This window comes from Crassostrea angulata, chromosome 1 (genome assembly GCF_025612915.1).
Source record: "Crassostrea angulata isolate pt1a10 chromosome 1, ASM2561291v2, whole genome shotgun sequence".
Classification (NCBI taxonomy): Eukaryota; Metazoa; Mollusca; class Bivalvia; order Ostreida; family Ostreidae; genus Magallana; species Magallana angulata.
Window position 1 is genome coordinate 25,691,993 of NC_069111.1, and position 23,569 is coordinate 25,715,561.

Consider the following 23,569-nt stretch of genomic DNA (forward strand, 5'->3'; position numbering starts at 1 on the left):
AGAAATGCGCAAGACCAATTCCAGAACAAGTTAAGTGGGTGTAGGCCGGGAGAATATATACATCAAATGAATACTTGTATATTTAACTCGGAACTGATCCCCTCGGTGTTATTATAAGCTATCTTGAAGTAGCTTTATAATGAATTAAGAATCGTAATCAGTTGTTTTTTTTTTTACTGTAAATTACCTTAAATATTAAAACTCTCATATTTATATATGTATTTAAGTGTACATATAAATCTGAAATTTAAGAAATTTTAACAGACTCAAAGGTTTGGATCGATGATAAATATTCCAACTTATTTCGACAACCGTTTTAACACTAGTTTATAGATTGATTATGATAACAATGAAGCTTGACATGGGTTTTTTTTTTATAATCAATTGTACAGATTTTACATCCCAAAACAAAAGATTGTCTCCATGTTTAAGATTATAAGATTAACTTAGGAGAATTATCATTCTCAGAGAGAGAGAGAGAGAGAGAGAGAGAGAGAGAGAGAGAGAGAGAGAATATATGTGAATGACTTCATCAAAAAAGTATTCTTTCAAGCGAAGCGTCGGTGACTCAGAGACAGTTTCTATGTAAGTTCAGCTATATTTGCATTCAAACGGAACATAGATAACAAGTTATGAGAATACATATTCGATGATAAAATAGATAATCGAAATCAATAACAAATTATTGATTAATACACCTCTGCAAAAACGCTTCCTATATAAAGTTCAGAAGGTGAAACTGCTTTTTTATAAGCTTTAATATCAGTTTAGTTAAGTTCTGTTTATTTTCACTCAAAAACCGTATAATGGTACATGTGGTACATGAACAAAAATTAATTTATTTAAAACATATAATTATACAATATAGTTGTAAAGAGAAAAAAAGTAAATGGGGTGAACAGTTTTGTAATTTTTTTTAATATAAACAAACACAATTTTCTTAATGTCATAGTTATTTGAAGACATGATTTCATAAAACACTGTATTACATCACGAATGCATATACCTTTGGTCTATAATAACTCACGTCGTAGAGGGGTTACAAGTCGCTTTCTATGGGAGATTCAATCTGAAAATAAATGGCAACTTGTAAGTTTTAAAAAATCGTGTACACCGGCCTTAATCCACAGCCCCCACCCAAGCAGGTCTATCGATCTGGTTCGTATCAAGAAATCAAGGGTAACGACCTTCTAAGATAACGAGGCTTTAGAATAAATTAATCAACCACCTGATGACGTCATTTGTCGTTTCAATCAAGTTCATATTATTATATGGGAAAGTGTGAGAATTGTAGAGAAAATTGAAACATTTGAAATATTATATAATAATAAAATGATTTAAGTCAACTTGACAGGCACCGCCTTATGTTATCTGGTAATTGATATGCAACAACAGAAATTGTACCTTAGGAAGTGCATAGTTGATTTTTGTGTGCGGTTGTATTAGATAAGATTATATTGAGGAAATTATAACATTACAAATTACATTACAAATAATATTATAAATAACAATACAAAAAAATACTCAGACAAAAAAGTTTACATTAATATTAGATATAAACCCCACACATCTTTCTTCTGTAAATTCTACGTAAACACGCCTCATTCCCGGTTTACGATTTATGTTTCAAGTATTAGATAGGATATTTTGGTGGATGTTTTTTTTTTTAGAAAACACCATGGCACTATGTACTTAGTCCGAGTTTCATCGTTCCATCAAATTGCCCCGTCGTAAATACTAAAAAGGTTGTGTAAACAGACTACGAAAATGTAAAAGTTTTAAAAGCAGGTCCAAATCGATGCTACCGTGTTTGAATAATATGGAATTTGATATTTGCTTTTACTTGAAAATGGTTGTAGTGTCCAAAATAGCATGCATTAGCTTTAAATGATAAAATGTGAAACAAGAGCTGCCCATACAAAACGTAAAAATGCAAAAATACAGACTGAGTATTATATCCCCAAACTTTAATTCCCGCAATGATACTTGTAAAAATTCTGCTTGTTAAATTGTGTGAACTAAGTAACTCTCTCTCTCTCTCTCTCTCTCTCTCTCTCTCTCTCTCTCTCTTCATCATACTGTTTAGATATGCAAAATATAGTTAGTTGTGTTTGAGAAGTTTGGTAATACTTCATAAATTATAAAATAGTTGACGATTGTTTTAAAAAATAAAAATGTAAATGTTCTTCATTTATCATCACAAAAAGGTAAAATATGTTCATAAAGTTTGATTAATTATGAAGAGTTTATGCATATATGTCAAGCAATTCTGATAAAAGACAGAAAAAACAAATTTATCTTATTACAATAAATAAAAAAATACTTATCAAAGAAATGTGCTTTTCAATGCCAAATTTTAAACAATCGATCTTTTTCAAATTTATGTTATTACATCTCATTCCTCGCCTTTTTGCAAGTGATGGAGTCACGCGTCTGTTTCCCCCAGAAATACGTGTAAACATATCATAATCGTTATTCTACTTTTGTCAATTCTAATTCTGGGGGGGGGGGGTTAATTTAAAAACCCTTTATATTACAAAAGTAAAAACCACCAGAAATAATGGAAACAAAATTTGATTGGGTTTATCAATTGTAGCATCTATGTTTGAGTGTAGGCAGGTATTTAAGATTAGCATTTCCGTATCAAACCCATTGCTTTTAAAATATATGTTATTAATTTGAATATATTTTTCAATAATGTATTTGGGTAAATACCTGCTGGTGAATCGTGACCGTTAAATTAACTTGCAATCTTTACCCAAATTTCAATGACAAAAATTGTTCATTTTTTTTTCAAAGTATCCACACAATGGTTGAACTCGAAAAACAGCATATAAACACACATACACAGGTAATCAATTATAAAGAAAAGTACTTCCTTATCGTATACCAAAAGTTTGAGCAATTAGGCCCCCAACCGACTTAAGATGACCTTCAGCATTAAATCAAGGTTGGTAGGTCTTAATGTGACTTGTTGTAAACGATCAGTTGCGTCTTATGTACATTGCAGTGGCAGGACGTCAAATGCAAAACTCTATGTCAATGCTTTATGCTACTCAACTCTTACGTACAGCGTCGGAAAACACGAAACGTTATCAGTCTAATGAAATATCCCGAAAACCCAGTAGATGAGCTGAAATTACAAAAGTTTTCATTTGTTATCATGATTTGAAAGTTGAGTAGCTTTTCTGAGTGCTATTCTATTGATGTATATTAGCAGCTTAATTTTGTGTCTTCAACTTAACGATTACGCTTCTCTCTAAATTATATTTCTCAAAACTGACTCAGACTCAATGCTTAAGAAAAAAAAAAGAAACTAAACAACCTTGACATCCGTTACAGTGCACAGTTGAGTTCTAGTCTGACATGCGTATTATCAAGATAATTAAGCTTTCTTTTAGTTGAACTTTAATGAGGGAATATTGAAGCACCTGCTATAAATCTACCTCTCGAGCAAACACAAGCCTAACTCGTGCGGGACAATAAATTATTGATGAGTACACGAGCAGAGTTGCAGGTGCATCAGCCTTACTTTTTTCCATTATTAAATCATGACTTTTCTCTCAGACTGAGACAGTTCTTGTTTACAAATTGCTAAAGCTTTTGACTCAATTACGTCATCAGAAATGACGGCACTGAAGTTGCTCTTTGAATCGAGACCACTAGTATGTTACATCCACGACTCCTCTTTGTTTTTTTCTGAGTGCAGACATCGCCTTCAATGTTTACCAAGCCCTTCTAACTTGTATTCAACACGGGAGTAATTAATAAAAGCAAACCTTTTAACGGTTCTTTAAGACGACGCCGACCCCTGAACCATATTTCTGTGTGATTGACGACAAAATTGATGATGCAAACATCAACCACAGCTTTTATTTTTTCTATTTCTTTGTCCCACAGTCTTTAACTTCAGAAGAAGGCTTGTAGGTACTTAAAGAAAATTGCAAATTTTGAGTTGAAACATTTGTTGAATGGCCTTGACATTAAAGAGTGACTTCTATTCACCTAATTTCTGTAGTTTCACTTGCACTTGTATTTGTTTTTGGGGTAATTACATATCTGTAAGGTTCTTTGAAATCGACATATTTTACAATGAGGCACAACCTTTAGAGTATATATATATCATGTTTCAAAACATCACGTTAGAATGACACGTTTCTTTAAACCTTGCAGATCTATGTGAAAAGGAATTTTAAAGAAAATGAAAATCCTTCTGGTAAAAATGCTTGTATGTGAACACACAGCGTTTTGTTGAGAATGGTTTCTTGCGATATTTGTAACTGGAATTAAATTGTTTCCTTTAATCTTAACATTTTAGGCTGTGGAACATGTCGCTCGGCGGATGTCAACTCCTAGTTTTACCATCGATAAAATCGAAGAGAATTTGGACAAAGAAATAAAAGAGGAGCTAGAGAAAGAAGACGAACAAGGACTGAGGAAAATGTGAGTCAATGGATGGGCGTGATGAATATCTCTACTGAATATCAAGCATCCTTTTTTAACATTAGATCTTTAGATTGCTCTGGAATCTACAATAATTGATTCGAAAAACAAATAAATATAGACCATTCTGAAAATCGTTAAGTACCGAAAAAAGCGGGGTTTTTTTTTTCAAATCAAAAATCATAGTAAAATTCTATGATGATAGTTTAGACTTATTTTGATATGTAATTTGAAAAAGTACTTGAAAAAGGAACGCGCAGGTATCTCCTAGATCACTTCGCGAGAGAAGCATGGTGCAATATTAGAATCATAAATATGAAGCATGCGCAGTGCATACATGGGATAAAGTGAAAATGCCAACAATTTTCTTGGAGATCGTTTCGATTAAAACACACTACAAACAATTGATATTTGATTCTTAAAATATTTTGGGTTCAAGTGTTTTATTTCAGGAGGTTCTAAAAGTAAAATAAAGCTCTTTGCAATTCAGGAATTCTTTTAGAAAAGCCATAACAGTAGAAACCTATTGATATGCAATTTATGCTGTTAAGCTGACAAAGATACGGGCAGAAATACTTGTCTATTTTCATTTTGGATAAATATAGACCGTAGAATAATCGAATGTCAAGAATCCGTTCATGAAGTAGATTTTGTTACAGAAAACAACAGCTAAAATCTGCATCTGTTACTAATTAAACCATGACAGAAGAACAAAGAGTGGTGGGAAAATATGTGAAACAATAATAATTTAAATATTTGTTGTTTTCTGATAAACCTGTCTTATTTGATTACAGACTGCAGAGTTCGTGTCAGGACATTCTACACAGTAAGAAGGTGTTGCTGTTGATCGTCCTGCTGAACATTCTCGACTGCCTGCTGGTTCTGGCCGGGCTTATTCTGGACATTAACTACATCAAAGGTACGAACAACCAATCAGACTTTACAGTTTTAGAACATACAGTATCAACTATAAAACTGCAAAAAAAAAAGAATAAAATTATTGGCATTTATTGTGTAACGTGTACCTAAATTGACAATACTTACGAGCAACAAAGGAACATCATACCGACCATTCGAACACAGACGGGTTTCCCTTATTCTTTGGCATAGAGTTGGTTTGACACAGAAACTTGTTTGTAATTCAGTGCTATTAGTTTTGATTTCAATGAAACATTAAATTATCCCGTATAATAAAAAGCGAAAGATTAATTGACATCATAAAAAATAAAATAATAAGAATTTTAGCTTAAAAGGAATCCCAATCAAAATAACATTTTTCACGTTTGTATTGTTCCTTTTAATTGTGATATGGGGGAGTGTTTTGATAGCGAAAAAATGCCATCGTGTTCATTACTCCCTCGTCTGTAATACAGAAACTGACAGAAACTGATGCCATTGTAAAGATGCTAGAGATTGAAAAACAATAAATGATTGCCAAGTATAGATCAAGTAATGGGCACAGAAAGTAAATCAAATGCATCTTGTTATCAAGATATCTTTAGTAAAAAAGGCAATATTGCGTTATCCCTTGGCATCTGTAATTTGATTCGACATATAAGGTAACATAAAAAATATATTGGTAATGGGCTATAAATCTTTGCCTTAGAAAATCAATCCATTTCCCCGTTCCTTCTATCATGAACAAATAAAAGAAGACGTCGAGTGGTGTCGTCATTCAAACAAATGACGTCTTTCCCCAAATATAGATGCGATATATACGTTGTGGCATATCCACATGACACATAAAGGTAAACGAATCAAAGACATCATATTTTGAAATGAATGGGACAAAATAGTTTTAAAAACAATTCTAAAGAAATCTAAGTTCAAATCAGTAAGGTGAAGATTTGTCTGTGGTGTCCCTGTTTATTCTAGTCTTGTCTGGTCTGGTCTAGTCTAGTCATTTAACTTACAATGAATTCTACTGATCTTGTTGCAATTTTGCAATTAATTTATGCAGTTCTTGTAACAATTTTGAAATTATTTTTTCAGATCTTGTTGCAATTTTGCAATTAATTTTTGCAGTTCTTGTTACAATTTTGAAATTAATTTTTTCAGATCTTGTTGCAATTTTGCAATGAATTTTACAGATCTTGTTGCAATTTTGTTTTGCTTAGATCTGTAAGGGGACGCTACTGAGTCAGAGAGCGAAATATCATATAGGTCATCTGACTTTTAATCATTAGTGTCTCGGGGCAAACACACATTTATCTGGCCTGGAACAGTGAGAGATGAGTCAAAGAAAGAAATTCTATAAGCGATTGCAAATTGTAGTTAACATTTCCTTTTATTGTCCGCTATAAAACCCCATTTAGCTGCTATTTTATTATACTTTACGTTCAACTAATTAATGATAATTGCATAGGAAGAAAACCTCTCCACATTAAGGAGTTTTTCTATTTGTAGTTAATTATTGAATTTTAAGAACAGAATCGCTATTAGTTTATGGCTATTGCATCACCGAGTTCTGATAAAATATGATGATAGACACAGTTCATACAATGTCAATAAAACCAAGGCAGTGAACTCGTTAAAGTCTTTGGTAAAAGTATCTTTTTGTGATTTATGCCTGTGAAAAATAATCCCAGGATGTACTTACAATGCAATAAACAGTATCTAGCTTAAAAAAACACCAATTGTTCTTAAAAAGAGTGATAATTTCCAAATAACATTAATGTGTTTTCAGTAACACATTGGTATGTCTGATTAACGAGCATATACAATTAATTAGTCAAGTGGCAATATAATTTTAAAAACATTTTTTATGATGACGTCACTATAATAACATATATTTACATTCTACTGTGTTTTTCCATTAAATTCCGTGATGTTTAAATGCCTCTAAATGCAACAAGTAGTCAAAGGTCAAATTGACGAGTTTTATTATGACGTCACAAGCGTTGAACGCTGTAAACTGCAACGTCACAAGCGAAAATCAAATTCACGCTTGTGGCTGTTATTGTGGCTCTTCCATCAATATTAACTTACCCTTAGGATAAGATAGGAATTTTAAGGTATGAATCACATTTGCAGACAAGGCAAGAAGTTAAAAATAATGTAAATATAAGCATTAAATCATGATTTTTTGAAGTATACACTCTCATAACTGCAGCGGTGTGTGCATACAAATTTTCATAACGCGCTAACGCGCGTTACTCAATTTGTATGCACACACCGCTGCAGTTATGAGATTGTATACTTCAAAAAATCATGATTCAATGCTATAGTAAATCAAAAGCGAGCATACGTTCACACAGCACTTTCCGCAGGTTTCCTAGCTACAGACTATCCATCATGAGTTTTGATTTATAATAAGGTGTCACATATAAGTAATATAGGTCATTGTTTCTGTGTGAATAAAATGATGATCATTTTATCTTCCAAGCATGTAAAATATGAACGCCTTGTCAATGTGTCAATAATGCTCTCGACTATACTAATGAAAGCGAACAAATTGTTTAAATATACAGAGTAAAAAACACAAGCCATGTATTTTCCACTGTTCACAGGAGTTCGTATATCAAATGTAACCGATCGCTGTGGAAGTAAGATGGACCTCAGCATAAAATTATAGCTCTTTAAATAAACGAGAAGATGCTCATCAATTCTTACTTAAAAATATAATTTTTTGGTATTTAAATTTAAAACAAAAGATGCTAGCAACAAGGCCCGTACGCACTTAAAATTATTGACATAACAAAAGTTACGATACAATGAAGTTCATATTTAAAATTGAGGCTCACTTTACCATTGCTAAAATATGACAAGTGAATGTAATTGTATTTCCGAATTAGGGGGGGGGGGATGGAGTGTTACAAAGTCCTTTGAAAAAATTAATTTCTGAAATCAAGTCAACGCAATTTGAAAAAAAAAATGTATTTTAAAGTGAGTTAATATTGTCGATATTTACGCACTGAGAACAAAACTTTATCGATGTTTGGTCGAAACACTTGATACTTTAATAGATGATTATTTAACCTTGTTTATATCAACTGCAATATGTCAAAATCAAAAATTATTTATATTATACTGATGGGCTATAAAACATAAAAGTGGATAAAAATGAATGGATATTATATGGATATTATATCATTGTTAAACATGTATAAAAGACTTGATTTAATTCGGTTATAAACAGACATGATTAGATGAATATATACGTACAATGTAAGTTATGTATATCAAACACAAGATGATGTTTTAAAATGTCAGTACAAAAAATGCATACCGTAGTGCTTGTGTTTTAGTTGATAATATTTTGATATTCGTACAATGCATATTATTTCCATAATGAAGTGATTTATTTTGTTTGAATTTAAGAAGAGGGTGTATGTTTAAACATCAACATATTCTATAACATAAAATGGGAGAAAACTTTTTTGCGAGCTTGTTTTAACAAAATCAATGTACGTTTTTCACAACAAAGCTAAAATATCTCCTTTTAAAGTCTTTTAAGACTAATAATATTTATTAATGCTAACAAATAATAGCTATAGATTTATCAACTAAGTAAAAAGTCGAATTCCTTAATTTGTGATTAATACATATTTTTTTAAGAGTGCGGTAAGTGTTTCAATGATAATAAAAAATTGACGTACCTTCGTAACGCATTAAAAAATTCAAAGAGTGTTAATTTGGCAAAAATATTTCATTGCGCGTTAATTTAGTAAAAACTTAAACGCACTTTGAAAAAAAATTCACAGCGCGTATTTTTTTTTATCCAAAGCCCGTTGCCACAGAGTGGAGTTCACCTACATGAAAATAAGCCCAATTTTTCTGTGTAGAATGACAACAATTCGTTCCGACAGACAAAATATCCAATAATTGAATCAGACGGCTATTACTTGGGTCTTTTTCCGTGAATAATGCTATTTACTGTATAGGGATAAGTTTTAATGACTGAAAAAAAAACGAGAAAAAATAATGGGGAAAATGCCAGAGATTTCTCGTTCGGATATGCTGTAACCACTGACACTGACATGATCAGACGGTGGTCAAAAAAATGATCTCACAAGAAATTCATCTCACATATAAAATTATATCACTACTCTAATTTAAGAATGATAATAAAATGTGAAATGAAATGACAAAGTTGCAGATAGTGGACAAAACGTGAGCATTTGAAAATGTAGCAATTCGCACAAATCTTCATTTCCAAAGTGTGTGCTATAAAGAACGAACACCAATATTTAACTGTTAGAATCCCAAACCAAGATTTCAGGTGCCTGTGAGATACTGGTGTATATCATATACCTAGTACTTATTGTATCATCCCTGATACAAGTTTTTTGGATTAGAGACAGCAACCTATGGTGTTCCGATGGGGCCACTTCGACCTTCGCTCTTTTGCCTTTAGGGCGAAGATGCGAGAGTGCGAAGTTGAAAGTGCGAAGGTGCGAAGGTGCGACGGCGAAGGAGCGAAAGTGCAAAGATGCGACGGCGAAGCGCGAAAACGCGATGGCGAAAGTGCGAAGTTGCGAAGGCGAAGGAGCGATACTACTATCGCTCCTTCGCTTTCGCAACTTTGCAGTCTCGCCTTCGCAACTTCGCACTTTCACCTTCGCCTTTTTTATTGCATTCAGCAAGTCTCGGTCGATTACATAGGATTTAATGCAGGCATCGTACTCGCTAAGTTTCTCCGATTAATCCATCAGGCATGATGTTATTGGTGCGCATGCGCTAGGCCATCGTGCTTACTGTTAATGTTTATAAATATTTTAATGTGTACATGTGACATTTATGTTTACCAATGCTGGCTATGCCTAATTATTAAATACTCCACATAAAATGTAATGTCCGCCATAATGTGTACACATGCACTTCCAGACTCCTGTCACTTACCAGCTGTCTGTTTACCGTGGATCAAACACAGTAACATTCTGATTTCATTATGCGACATTCCTTGCTCATGCATGGTTCTAGAGGGAAAGAGAGGGTCCGGACCCCATACCCCTGGAAAATTTAATATTATTAATTTTATATTATAAAATTTCCAAAAATATGTCTTGGACCCCCCCCCCCCCGACAAATACAATTATCCTTCTAACCCCCCCCCCCCCCCCCCCCCCCGAAAAGTTATGGATCTGCACTGGCTGTTGAAATTAATATCTCAAAAGTTCGTCGTCTGCATCAGATGTCATTTTATACAGCTAAAAATGTCTTTAAACAATAGAGAGCTCCAATTATAAAAAAGCGAAGGCGAGAGTGCGAAGTTGCGAAAGCGAAGGAGCGATACTTCTATCTCTCCTTCGCCTTCGCAACTTCGCACTTTCGCCATCGCATCTTCGGGCTTCGCCGTCGCATCTTCGCCCCTTCGCAACCGCACATTCGCACTTTCGCCTTCGCACTCTCGCATCTTTGCCCTATAGGCGAAAGTGTGAAGGTTAAAGTGGCTCCATCGGAACACCATAGCAACCGGAAGCGAAGGCTGTATCACCCTCAGGGCGATATTTCTCTGTCTTAGCCCGTATCTAAGTTACATTTGTAGGGGAGGTAACTCACACATTGGTTGTGTATTTAGAAAAATAGCACACTTCATTTAATATCAATCAACATTGTCAACTTATGAAGGATAAAGAGAAGAATGGAACACGAGACTAATTCTTAGAAAACCAGAGTTAAAATGGGAAAAATTGAATGGCTAAAAAAATGGACGCGCTTATGAATGTTCTCAAACAACTCGCTAACAGAATGAAATCTAACTGGAAACTTACGAAATCCCAGTGAAAGAATTTTACTCATTACGAAGTTGAATAAAATAGAAGTTTCTCTGTCGATAATTTTGAATTCTAAAAGATGCCAAAAGTTATTCGTCTCAGACGACAGACTCCCCTTCTACTGAATATTAAACAACGACGGTTTGTCTTAAGTTCTAAGCACACATTATAGGAATAGAAACGAATGAGTTTTGTATATCCGAAAAAATCTATACCTTATTCGGAAATTGAATTTGAATAAAAATCTTTGATTTTATATATATATGATATAAACAATATCACACAGTTGTTTCGATCTTGGCCCTGGTATCGGCACTCGGATGGTATCGACCGATAGCCACCGCTCGGGCTGATACCAGGGCCGAGATCATAACAATAATGTAATATTCTATATGCAGTTATCTGTTAAATAAAAAAAGGAAGATATGACCGATAATCGTATAAAAATGTTGTACATAAGAGGAAAATAGATAAAAATAATTTTTATACAATATCAAAAATCTTTGTAATTTGAAACAATTCTAAATGAGAAATTGACTTTTAGAGACTCTGTAAACCGACAAATGCATCATACTTCTAACACGAATTACAGGCGAAATGTATTCTAAACATTAAACTTGCTGTAGTTATTTTGTTCTGATTTTACAGAAATGTTGAATGCCACGAAGAAACTGACAAAGAAGTTTACTTCTGCTCTCAGGGACAAATATCCGCGGAAGTTCATAGATCTGAGTCTGTATGACATACACGAGTTTTACAACGCACTTCTTACCCAGCCCTTCAATTGCAACAGGTCTCTAACATATTCATTGCCAGTGACGAACTTCACACATTCCGGAATTTCATCGAACATAACCAGAGTCGTGTACAATAACGAAACGAAAGACAATCTATTCACTGTGGAGGATTTACCGTCATTTCTGACTCGTCATCACCAAAAACATCAAATTGAAACCGACATCGCCCATGGTTTCCATAAAGCTAGCATTGCCATTTTAGCCATTCTATCAGCCTTGGTAAGTGCGTGTTATAAAATTAGGTTCTATATAACAACTTCATTTGTTTTGGCTTTTTTTTAAACCTTTATTCCAGATCTTAATTTGCAACAAATTGGTACATTTAACACTGTGCCGGATAATTATGCCAGTGCCAAGGTGGTATTTTTGCACCCGCTTAAGATGCAGTTTCGGAAAAATCCATATATACCAAATGATAGACCATTGTCTATAGAGTATATAACCATGTGTTTCACCTGACAGGTGAGATATTTACCTTTAAAAATGAATATCCCATAGGGAAATGATAATTCCCATAGGAGAATTGATTCTCCTAAAGGAAATATTGACAATCCTATAGGATTTTTTTAAAAGTCCTAAAGGAATTATATTTCCTATAGGAGAATGGGATTTCCTTTAGGAATTTGATTTAGACCTGTAGTTTTCCTATACGATATGAAGTTTTCCTATCAGATTTTATCAAATCCTATCGGAATTAAAATTCTTATAGGAAGTTCTTGTATTCCGATAGGAAAATTCAAATTACCTATAGGTATATTGATTTTCCTATGGGAAAAATTATTTTCCTATAGGAATTTATTTTTGAAAGGTAAATACCTCACCTGACAGGTGAGATACAATGATAACAAAGGTGGTTGTTGACTCTTTAAGCAATGGTCTATCATATGGCATAACTGAATTTTTCGATATATGCAGCTTAGACGGGTGCAAAAAATTATCCGGCACAGTGTTACTTACATTGCTGTGATTATGTAGTAGATACTATTATATTTACATTTTCTATTGCCTTTGTCTGTGATATCATGACGAATCAATTCTGAAGCCTAAAACCCAGTAATTTCATAAAAGATGAGCGACATAAAATGGGCTTGTCTTATAGCATAACCGAAAAACGGTATTGGCTGCGCCGCGTAGTAATACAGAGCATGTACCACATTAAAAAGGCTTTAATTTATGTTGTTTTAAAGTGTAGAAATTGGATATGATATAAATATAAGCAATTATTTTGTTCGGAGCGTGGTCAAATCTATCATAAAGCCCTTCGGGCTTTATTGGATTCGACTACGCACCGACCAAAATTATCACCTCATAATGCTCAAAGAATGACCTTGCCGCCATTACGTATACATTACATACAGAACTAGATCACACGTCATCCTGTCTATAATGGCCATATACAATTGTTAATCATAGCATAAATGTAGTGAAGAAAATTTGAACCTACATATATGCAATAGTGGTTAGAAAATTGACGATATCTAGAAAAGTCATCAAACAGAATGCATACAGTATTATGAAATCACCTTAAATGGGCATGATCACGATTTTGATCAAATATTATTTTTCCAATTTTGATATTTACAATGCTTCAGGTGGGCATTTTTAATAGGCAACCGAAATTTGAGTGTCCTTCGTTGAGTTACATGTATAAGCGAGTTACAGACTTGAAATTCTTTGCTTCGTAAACAAACCATTTGTTTACTTTTTGAATGTTAAAGTGAAAATTCCAGTTTTAGGCCTAAAATGAAAGTGCTAAACGTTAGGAATGCTTTATTTATGCTTTAAATGAATAAAAAGCTTGGCAAATCACCCTGAAAAAGTTTTTTTACTGGTATGAAGAACCTACATTGTATGTAAACAAAAACAGGGCACGAGCCTTGTTTACATGGCAAAAAATTGTGAGCCCTGTATCTTGCTTATAACTCTACGAATAACTCTAAAATTTCATTTGATCATTAGAAATACATTTCTAAAGCATTGTAAATAATAACAAGAGGCCCATGGGCCACATCGCTCACCTGAACAGCAGTTCCTTGTAACATTACATTTCGTAGCATAATTATGCTTTTTCTATTTTAAACATTGAACCCCTTTCTGGGGACCCAGTTATGGTCCGAGGTTTATGGTTGGCTTGAACAACATAAATAGTAACATAGGAATGGTGGGACCGCACGTACACAACCTGAAAAACTGAACATAGCAGAGTTCCACTTCAAGAGGAATAACTCTCAGACTGTACAGAACACAAGAAAGATAACTCTTGGTTCCACTACATTAGAGTTTACACAATTTGAGGATCCTTGCATAGTAATCTCACAAACTGTAGCATTATAGTTCTCGAGAAAAACTTTTTAAAAACATTTTCAATATATCTTTCTATGTTAAACTTTGAACCCCTCTTGGGGCCACAGTATTAGTCCAGTGCTAAAGTTTTAATTTCGAATCTACATTATTTAAGGATGCTTGCCTAGTTATCTCACAAGCTGAAGCATTATAGTTCCCTAGAAAAAGATTTTTCAACATTTTCCCTCTATATTTCTATGCTAAACTTTGAACACCTCTTGGGGCCCCAGTATTAGATTGAGATCACGGCTTTTATAATTTCGAATCTACACTATTTGAGGGTGCTGACGTAGTTATCTGACAAATTGATGCATTGTAGTTCTCGAAAAGAAGATTTTTAAACATTTTCCATATATACCGGTACTTCTACATTTAACTTTAAACCCATCTTGGGTCTCTAGTATTAGTCCAGGGGTCACTATTTTAAAACTGTCGAACCTTCATTATCCAAGGTTGTATGCATGATAGTAATCTCACAAATTGAAGCATTGTAGTTCTCGAGAAGAAGATTTTTTAACATGTTACCTTTATATTTCTTTAATAAATTTTGACCCCATCTTGGGGCCCCAGTATTGGTCCGGGGGTCACGATTTTACCGATTAGGAATCTACATAAGCGAAGGATGCATGCATAGAAATTCCACAAACTAAAACATTGTAGTTCTTGAGAAGAAAATTTTTAAACTTTTCCTTTATGTTTTTTAAAATGTTTAAATTTTGAACCCCTCTTGGTGCCCATCAATTGTCCGAGAGTTACAATTTTTTGAATCTACATTATTTAAGGATGTACATGTATGCATAGTAATATCCCAAACAGTTGCACTATAGTTCTTGAGAAGAAGATTTTAAAACATTTTCCTACATATGTTAAAATCTAAACCCCTACTGGGGCCCCACTTTTTGTTCGGGGGTCACGATTTTTACAATCTTCACTATGTATACAACCTTTTGTGTATGTATTGGCATTTTTGGTGAAGTGGTTCTTGAGAAGAAAATTTTTAAACATTTTTCATATGTAGTTCTATGTTAAACTTTGAACCCCGCCTGGGGCCCCAGTCTTGGTCCGAGGGTCACGATTTCTACAATTTAGAATCTTCATTATACATACACTGTACAAGCTTTTGTGTAAATATTGGCATTTCTGGTGCAGTGGTTCTTGAGAAGAAGATTTTTTAATCATTTTCCTAAGGTATTTCTACGTTAAACTTTGAACCCCGCCTGGGGCCCCAGTCTTGGTCCGAGGGGCACGATTTTTACAATTTAAAATCTTCACTATATATACAAGCTTTTGTGTAAATATTGGCATTTCTGGTGCAGTGGTTCTTGAGAAGAAGATTTTTAAACATTTTCCTATGTATTTCTATGTTAAACTTTGAACCCCGCCTGGGGCCCCAGTTTTGGTCCGAGGGTCACGATTTTTACAATTTAGAATCTTCACTATGTATACAAGCTTTTGTGTAAATATTGGCATTTCTGGTGCAGTGGTTCTTGAGAAGAAGATTTTTTAAACATTTTCCTATGTATTTCTATGTTAAACTTTGAACCCCGCCTGGGGCCCAAGTTTTGGTCCGAGGGTCACGATTTTTACAATTTAGAATCTTCACTATATATAAAAGCTTTTGTGTAAATATTGGCATTTCTGGTGCAGTGGTTCTTGAGAAGAAGATTTTTTAAACATTTTCCTATGTATTTCTATGTTAAACCTTGAACCCCGCCTGGGGCCCCAGTTTTGGTCCGAGGGTCACGATTTTTACAATTTAGAATCTTCACTATATATACAAGCTTTTGTGTAAATATTGGCATTTCTGGTGCCGTGGTTATTGAGAAGAAGATTTTTAAAGACATGCACCCTAAACTTACTGTTTCGCAATTATCTCCCTTTTGAAAAGGGCTGTGCCCTTTATTTTAACAATTTATAGCCCCCTTTCCATAAGGATGCTTTGTACCAAATTTGGTTAAATTTGGCCCAGTGGTTTTTGAGAAGAAGTTGAAAATGTGAAAAGTTTACAGACGGACGGACAGACAGACAGACGGACGGACGGACGGACGACGGACAACGGGTGATCAGAAAAGCTCACTTGAACCTTCGGTTCAGGTGAGCTAAAAACAGTAAAAAAAGATTTGACCAAAATCGTGACCATGCCCCTTTAATCAGAAAAAAATCATCTGTTAAAGCTTTCAAGGAATTGATATTTGTCCTACATAATCAGAATTATTGATTGTGTTCCTTGATACCATTGAATGAACATTACACAATGCCAGTTTATGGTTCAGTTGCATGAGTGTGCCAATTTTTCGATCCTGTTTTGCAAATTCATGTGGACTTCAGCTAGCTTCATCCTCAAATTTTGAGGCGTTTTCTTCTTGAACCAAAATCATTATAACTTAAAATTACTGTATTTTTTTCTGTGGTGATGAAATGTGATGAAAATAGTATTTTTCCAACAATTAGTTATGAAACGTTGAATACAGCTTCTGCATTCAATATTATGTAATCTGTTCTTTTTAACGACACCATTGTTCATGTTTCAGGTTCTTCTCAAAGTATTTTGTTACGGAAAACAATTAATGAAGAGAAAAATGGAGGTAGGTGACAATAATATAATCCATTCTGGAATCGTAAATATCAGCGGATGTTCCATGAACATTCGTCTGTTGTAGATCTGACTACATTCAAATCAGCATCAACACGCAACACTGAAATGCAATGTTATTGAAGACGCTTCTTGATGTCTGACAAAATAGTGCACGTTTTAATCTAGTCAAAAAAAAAGCTTATCGGATAAAACCGTCAAGGGAGTCAATCGTAGTCTGATGACATTGAATAAGCCCACTTTTGAATTTGGTTGACTCGCTATTACGACTATAAGCAACGTTTTTTACAAATGGGAGCAATATCTTTAAACAGTGTCTAAAATTCTTGATTTCCCAAAGGCGTTCCCGCTGGTCAGATCGTGAATTGATATGTTTGTTGTGTTGTAACAGTAATGCAGAGGCGTAACAATATTATACAGTATCGCAATGTACACTATGAATTTAAGAGATTGGTGTTGTGTCTGAAGACCAAAGTGCATAAATGTACTAGTATAAGGAGATTGAAACTATTTGATGGTGGCTGCTGCTGCAGTTATCAATTGCTTTTTTAATACAAAATCTTACTTCAAAATATGGGGGAAACATTTGATAAAGAAGAACGATGTCATTGTATTTATTGGAGTTCGACTTTTTGGTAAAAAATGATAAAATTGTTAATACTTTGTTCATTATATTGTCTGCATACATGTGTGCTATTAAACTTTATATATTTGCTTTTTCAAAAGATGTTAAGAAGCCAATGTCTTTGTACGTGTATTTATTTGACTTTGTCTTTTTGTAAAAAAAAATGTTACAATTGTTAATTTTTTTCTTTCATTGTATTGTTTGCATATGTCATTAAACATAACGATTGTGTATTTCAAAATATGTTTAAATGACAGTGCGAGCTTCTTGTGACTAACTACGTGTTCTCTTTTACTGTAGATGTTTGATGGCGTGGTCGTGATAGCCTCGTTCATCCTCGATATCGTCTTCATTAAAGGCCTAACGGTCTATCCCCTGGAGGAGACTGTTCAGATACTGGCCTTCCTAATGCCGTGGCGGGTCATTCGTGTTGCCAATAGTGAGTGTATTACAATGATCGTTCAAAATATTCATAATAATTGATGAGAAGAAGAAGAAAAAGAAGATGATGATGATGAAAATTTTAAAAAAGAAAGTGATATTAATTGTAAAAGTGATAACAAACTTCAACCTGAATGCACATTTATTTTTCATGCACAATACACAATTTAAAGAAATGATGTGTATTATGATCATAGAATAATACTTCTTAAAAATATTGAACCTTATTTTGACGTTTTATGTAAGTACATGTATTCATGTCTATACATCTATCTTTTGATAATTTGTACTGGAATTAAATGATGTTCTATAAGAATTTAAATCTCAGTTAGATTACATTAAAAGTTTGAGGTTGACACCCGTATGAAAATTTGAATTTCTTTTGAAAGCTACCGGTCGAATTTGCATTTTCTAGGTACATTGTTACTATACAACAAAAGAGATACATGTAACACAATTTATAGGATTATTTAAATACGTTATCGCCTAGAAACAATATTTCTCTATATTCTATAGAAATTATAATTATTTTCAATAGGAATACATGTATTTGTAAGTGGATATACTCTAAAAGCAATGGTCTATATTTTGACATACGGATTTCTGAGAAACTGCACTTTGACCGATAAAAAAAAGTTAACTAGGCTTAAAAGGACTTGGACACGATTTTAAATCAAAAATTTTATTTTTATTTTTTATGTATAAAATGGTATATTGGTGCATTTTAAAAGATTGACCAAAATATTAAATGTTAAAGTCAAGTTACAAGCGAGATACAGAGGTAAGAATTGATAGTTATGTAAACAAAGCTCAAGTCTTATAGTTGTTTACAAAAAATGTAATGTAGAGAATTACCATTTCTTAGACAAAATGACCTGTAAAAACAATTTTAGCTAATTCAATATCTTCTTTTAATACTATTATCAACAAAAGAAAGTGACATTTGATTGAAATTTACACTAATCTTTGTTTACAAGCAAAGAATTATAAACTCTGTATCTTGCTTATAACTTGATATTTGAGTTTCAAATTTTGTCATAACATTATCTTCTATATTTATCAGTATAAACATTGAAATGGAAAAATCAAATTTTAAGTCAAATCATGTATCAAACACAAGTTCACTTTTAATGATGCAATTGAGAAGTTATATACATTTAAAGTAAGGTCGCCACTTGCAGACGCATATTTGTCTGATTGGTATTTTGTGGCTTCGCATTACGTTTGGCGAGATTTAGTAGTCTCCAGAATAAAAGCACAATTAGTTATCTTTCTTTGTTCCTTTAGGTTTGGTAATGGCAGTTTTAGACCAAGCACACCTTCAACTAAAAATGGTGTATAAAGAGAAAAAAGCCATAGAAGAAAAGCTAGAAATATCAGATGACAATAATAGATACAACAAAGTACGTATAAATCATGACGTAGTCTAATTTGATTATATATGAGTCGAACCATCCCAAAGGTATGATAAGGAGTTTAGAGTATAGAGATAACATTTAGGCTTATGGGACAATTAATATATTGTTACAATTAGGATGCAAGTCCTGAAACAGAACATGACAGATCTTATGTCTCATGGGTTTTGCCAATCGATATTTTTACCGATGCCGAACTGTGTATTCGCATGAAGACATAAAATCTTAGCTTTGACATTTAAGTTTAGTGTTGTATTTAGGTTACAGATGAATATTATCATATTAGGTACGCTCCAGACATAAATCTTTATTTACAGATTATCATGTTTTGACGACCAATCTTTTTATAATGGATTAATAAAAAGTATTTTAATCATTAGTTGACATTAGAAAATTATATAAAAGTACATTCAATTACCATGCAGTAATATTTGATTACATTATGAAACGTCCGATTACAGGACGTAGTGAACGCCCTACGTGGACTATGTGAGATGGAGGGAATTCCAAGTTATAAAGTTCTAAAAACGATATGCTCATGTGGTAAGCCAACATACTTTCCTCTTAGATGTGGAAAGATGATATAATTATTTATTTTTATTTGATATATTTAAAATGTTTTTTCGTTGACGTTAAGAAATTGACATTGACAAAATGGTTATTTATAACTAAAAATATACTTTAACATACCTACATATGTAATTTTAATAAGAATTACAAATTCTTATTTTAGAATCACCGAGCAAAAAGAAGAAAAAAGACGGCAGCTTAAAAAAGAAGATTACGAAAAAGGTCAATTGTTTAGGCTCCGGAGTTGACCGAGGTTCCTGTCCCTACGGCAACATTCCGGATATGAACGAAGTTACGTTAGAACATTTGAATCGTATCGCAAACAAGGCAAACTTTAAGTCGACATTTGAAGATGTAAACGAAGCTTCTGATTCGGAGGCTGAGAGTGGGTCTTTACTGGATAAAAATTACAACGAACCATGAACACATATCTATATTATGCATTTATATCTTTTTTATACTATGAAATAAAGTCATTCGCCTTGTTGTTGAAAATTATCGGGTTTGTTTTGCATCGTAAATGACTGTAACATTTGTCAGTTTAAAAAAAAGTTTTCACTTCAGCTCTTTTGCAACGGTGCACGTGTATTACACTTATCAAGTGCTACAAGTTATTGGCGAATAAACTGCGCATAGGTTGAACAGAAGATCAGCGAATTCATTTGTAAATATTAAATCATTTCGAATTATAACTGATGAAATTTATACATATATATTCTTTTCAAACACACAGAATGACAAAATTGTATATTTAGGTGATTTAATTAATCAGATATTCCACATTTATCTGTTAGGCCATATCCTTTAAATTAAACTTGAACTAAACTTCAACTAAAAAATAAAACAGATACAGTATGTTTTACAAGAAAAATACATGTGAATAAGGCAGCGAATGTGTGTGAGAGAGAGGGGTGGGGGGTGGGGTGGGGGTTTTGTTTTAATGTGCTATTGTTAAACTTTTAAGAAAGCGGATACTGTATTGACATTTACAGATTTTGATACCACCAACGATGCCTGCAACGCAAGTCATGGCGATATTTATTTCATTTATACAGTCCCATAGATGACCTCATACAGAAGCCCCTGCTCTCCTCTGATTATGCGATGCCCCATACTGAGAACGTATGTATAAATGGCTTTAATGGTCAACGTTTTCATGCTTTCCTATTAAAAAAAAGAAAGAAAGTATACATCATGCATATAGATTTTTCAAAGTAAAATCTATCGTTTCCTCCCACTTCTTTGTTACTATACTTATTTAAATTTTCAAAATACGTTGGTTAGCTTTGAAAATTATAATAAATTTGTTAGATTCCCCAACTTCTTTAAAAATGTGTTTTCCCACTTTCTACAAAATTAAGATGTTTCTCCTGAGACACCCAACAGGGTATTCCCTTTTTCCAAGAAGTAAGGGGAAAAAAATGATACGTAATTATTTGATTTTTGTTATGTACTCTTGCTAATTATTTCGTAAGCTTGTCTTTAGAATCCGGGAAAACATCCTATTCGCTAACATGTATAAATAAAATATGCCATAAAATGAATAAATAGTTAATTTATTTAATTACATGTACGCAAAATGCATACACATATTATATATCATTTGGAGTTTCAAATATTTTTTTACCGTTTTGTTGACACATACGGACAAGAAAGTACTTTTTTGCTGTAACATTTATATAACGCAACTAATACCGTTAATGGTTTCAAAACCAGCAGGCATATTTGCAAGATTTTTTTGGACAGATTATTTCTTATTTTAAGCTCATTTTTTCACGTGTAAATTACTTTGTACACTGCACAACAGCTATAATTTGGACATGAAAGGTTGCAGAATAAAAATTTTCTTCAATCATTTTTTTAAATTTTAATTTGTTCAAACCATATCTATTTTTGCTTGATTTACATATTAACATATTCATTATTATGATTTTATTATGTACGATAAAAATACAGTCACTAACGTTTACCTAATGCATGGAAATGCTTTATGTAAGCGTTACACCGATCTGATAATGTTTGTCACTTATGAAAGCACAACACATTCTCTGTTCTAAAAAAAATGAATATAGAATATAGAATTTATCAATTTATCAAAAACATTGTTTGAAACATCTCTTTGTTATTAATATAATATATTCTTCCCAACAACTTCAATGTTAACACTTTGCTTACATACCAAATATTTAAAAACTCTTTATAATTGCATCGCTTAAAAAGACCATTTAAATTAACTTTGTAAAGAATGTTAACCTTAAAAAGGAAAAATAAAATGTATTTCAAATCGTGACCAGAGATATATGTCTCTGTCGTGACAATGCACTGTAAGAAACTTAAGGACTTATGAGTGCCTGCGATTTATCTTATTTTATCTCGTGTTTTAGTTTTGGATGAACAACATCAGACTTGTCCGACTAGTAACCGATATTTAGGGTGCTATTTCGTGCTTTTATTCTAAATGCAAAAAACCCCACAAAAACAAAAAAACTGCGGCGGGGCTTTGTGCAAAATTCAGCCAAATCAAAAACATTACATCCAGAAACATATTGTGAATTTAAATCCAATTCATAGTATAGAAAGGGGTTCATGGTGGTGGAGTAAAGCCATGACGCATTATGATAGAAAATGGAGAGTCACAGTAACGCTAATACCTGAATTCAGAAAAGAAAACAGTGGCAAACACAAAAAATGTCGTTACATAAATAACAATGTTAGTAGGTACCAATAATTATGACCGAAAACTAGGACATGATACCAATATCCAGGATATGAGTTATCGATCTTAAGCAGCAATCCAACTACCTCAATAACGAGGATTTGGCCTTATTCATATCAAGTTGAATCGGATTGTTTGGGCAATTAGTTTAAAGATCGCATATAGAATCAAAGTCATAAAGGGTGCAAATGCAGAAAAAGCCTAACACTTTACAATGGCGCCAACTGTATGTATAAGTTGGCGATAGTAATTTTTTGTTTGTTATTTCCAATTTTAACACTTTATGTTGAAAAAGGGTGTTAAGAATCTTATATATTGCAGGCATTGCTTAATAAGTTATAGTGCATATATGCAGTTTGCATATAAACGTGGCAAAAGCATATAACAATAAGTGGGATAAACACAGAGCTTATATGTTTAATCATAAAATCTTATCTTAGTTATTAGATAAGTTGATATGATATTGGTAAATGTATGTTAAATGTGCCTTTAACGTTGTGTCTTAACCCTCTATCTGATCAATTCATCATCCAATCACTCATTTTTACTTCTTGAATTCATGATAAAATTGCAAGAACAAGTCTTGGAAAAGACCTTTGACATTGCTGGTTTGCAAGAATTCTCAATATTAAAAAAAAAAAAACAGAAACAAAAGTACTTTTAAAACTTTTATTTATTACCGCCTTCCTTGGAAGAAGGTATAAACGTTGAAATTCGTAATTTAAAGTTTTCGGGTTGTGCATTTTCCCTCCTTTGTGTTTGCTGGAAAATACATGATGTGAAAAATTTACATTTTTTTCATTGGTTAAAATACTGTTCTCGCAAAGAAATGTGTTGTGTTTTTTAACCGAGACATGCAATAGTAAGTAGTAAAAATCATTTTTAGCCGGGCTCTGCTGAAAGCAGAGTC

General features: G+C 33.0%; 1 protein-coding gene across 3 annotated transcripts in view; it reads left to right on the top strand.

The window, feature by feature from the left end:
• The window catches only part of LOC128168152 (uncharacterized), a 32,722-nt gene extending 12,292 nt beyond the window's left edge, over window positions 1–20,430 (top strand). For all 3 annotated transcript variants that reach the window (XM_052834281.1, XM_052834267.1, XM_052834273.1), the window contains exons 3-10: window positions 4,319–4,443; window positions 5,238–5,362; window positions 11,808–12,175; window positions 16,831–16,884; window positions 17,818–17,956; window positions 19,246–19,361; window positions 19,835–19,916; window positions 20,107–20,430. In XM_052834281.1, coding sequence (XP_052690241.1) covers window positions 4,319–4,443; window positions 5,238–5,362; window positions 11,808–12,175; window positions 16,831–16,884; window positions 17,818–17,956; window positions 19,246–19,361; window positions 19,835–19,916; window positions 20,107–20,366 — 1,269 coding nt within the window. In that variant the 3' untranslated portion in view covers window positions 20,367–20,430. The remainder of the gene's footprint in view (window positions 1–4,318; window positions 4,444–5,237; window positions 5,363–11,807; window positions 12,176–16,830; window positions 16,885–17,817; window positions 17,957–19,245; window positions 19,362–19,834; window positions 19,917–20,106) is intronic.
• The last annotated feature ends 3,139 nt before the right edge of the window (window positions 20,431–23,569 follow it).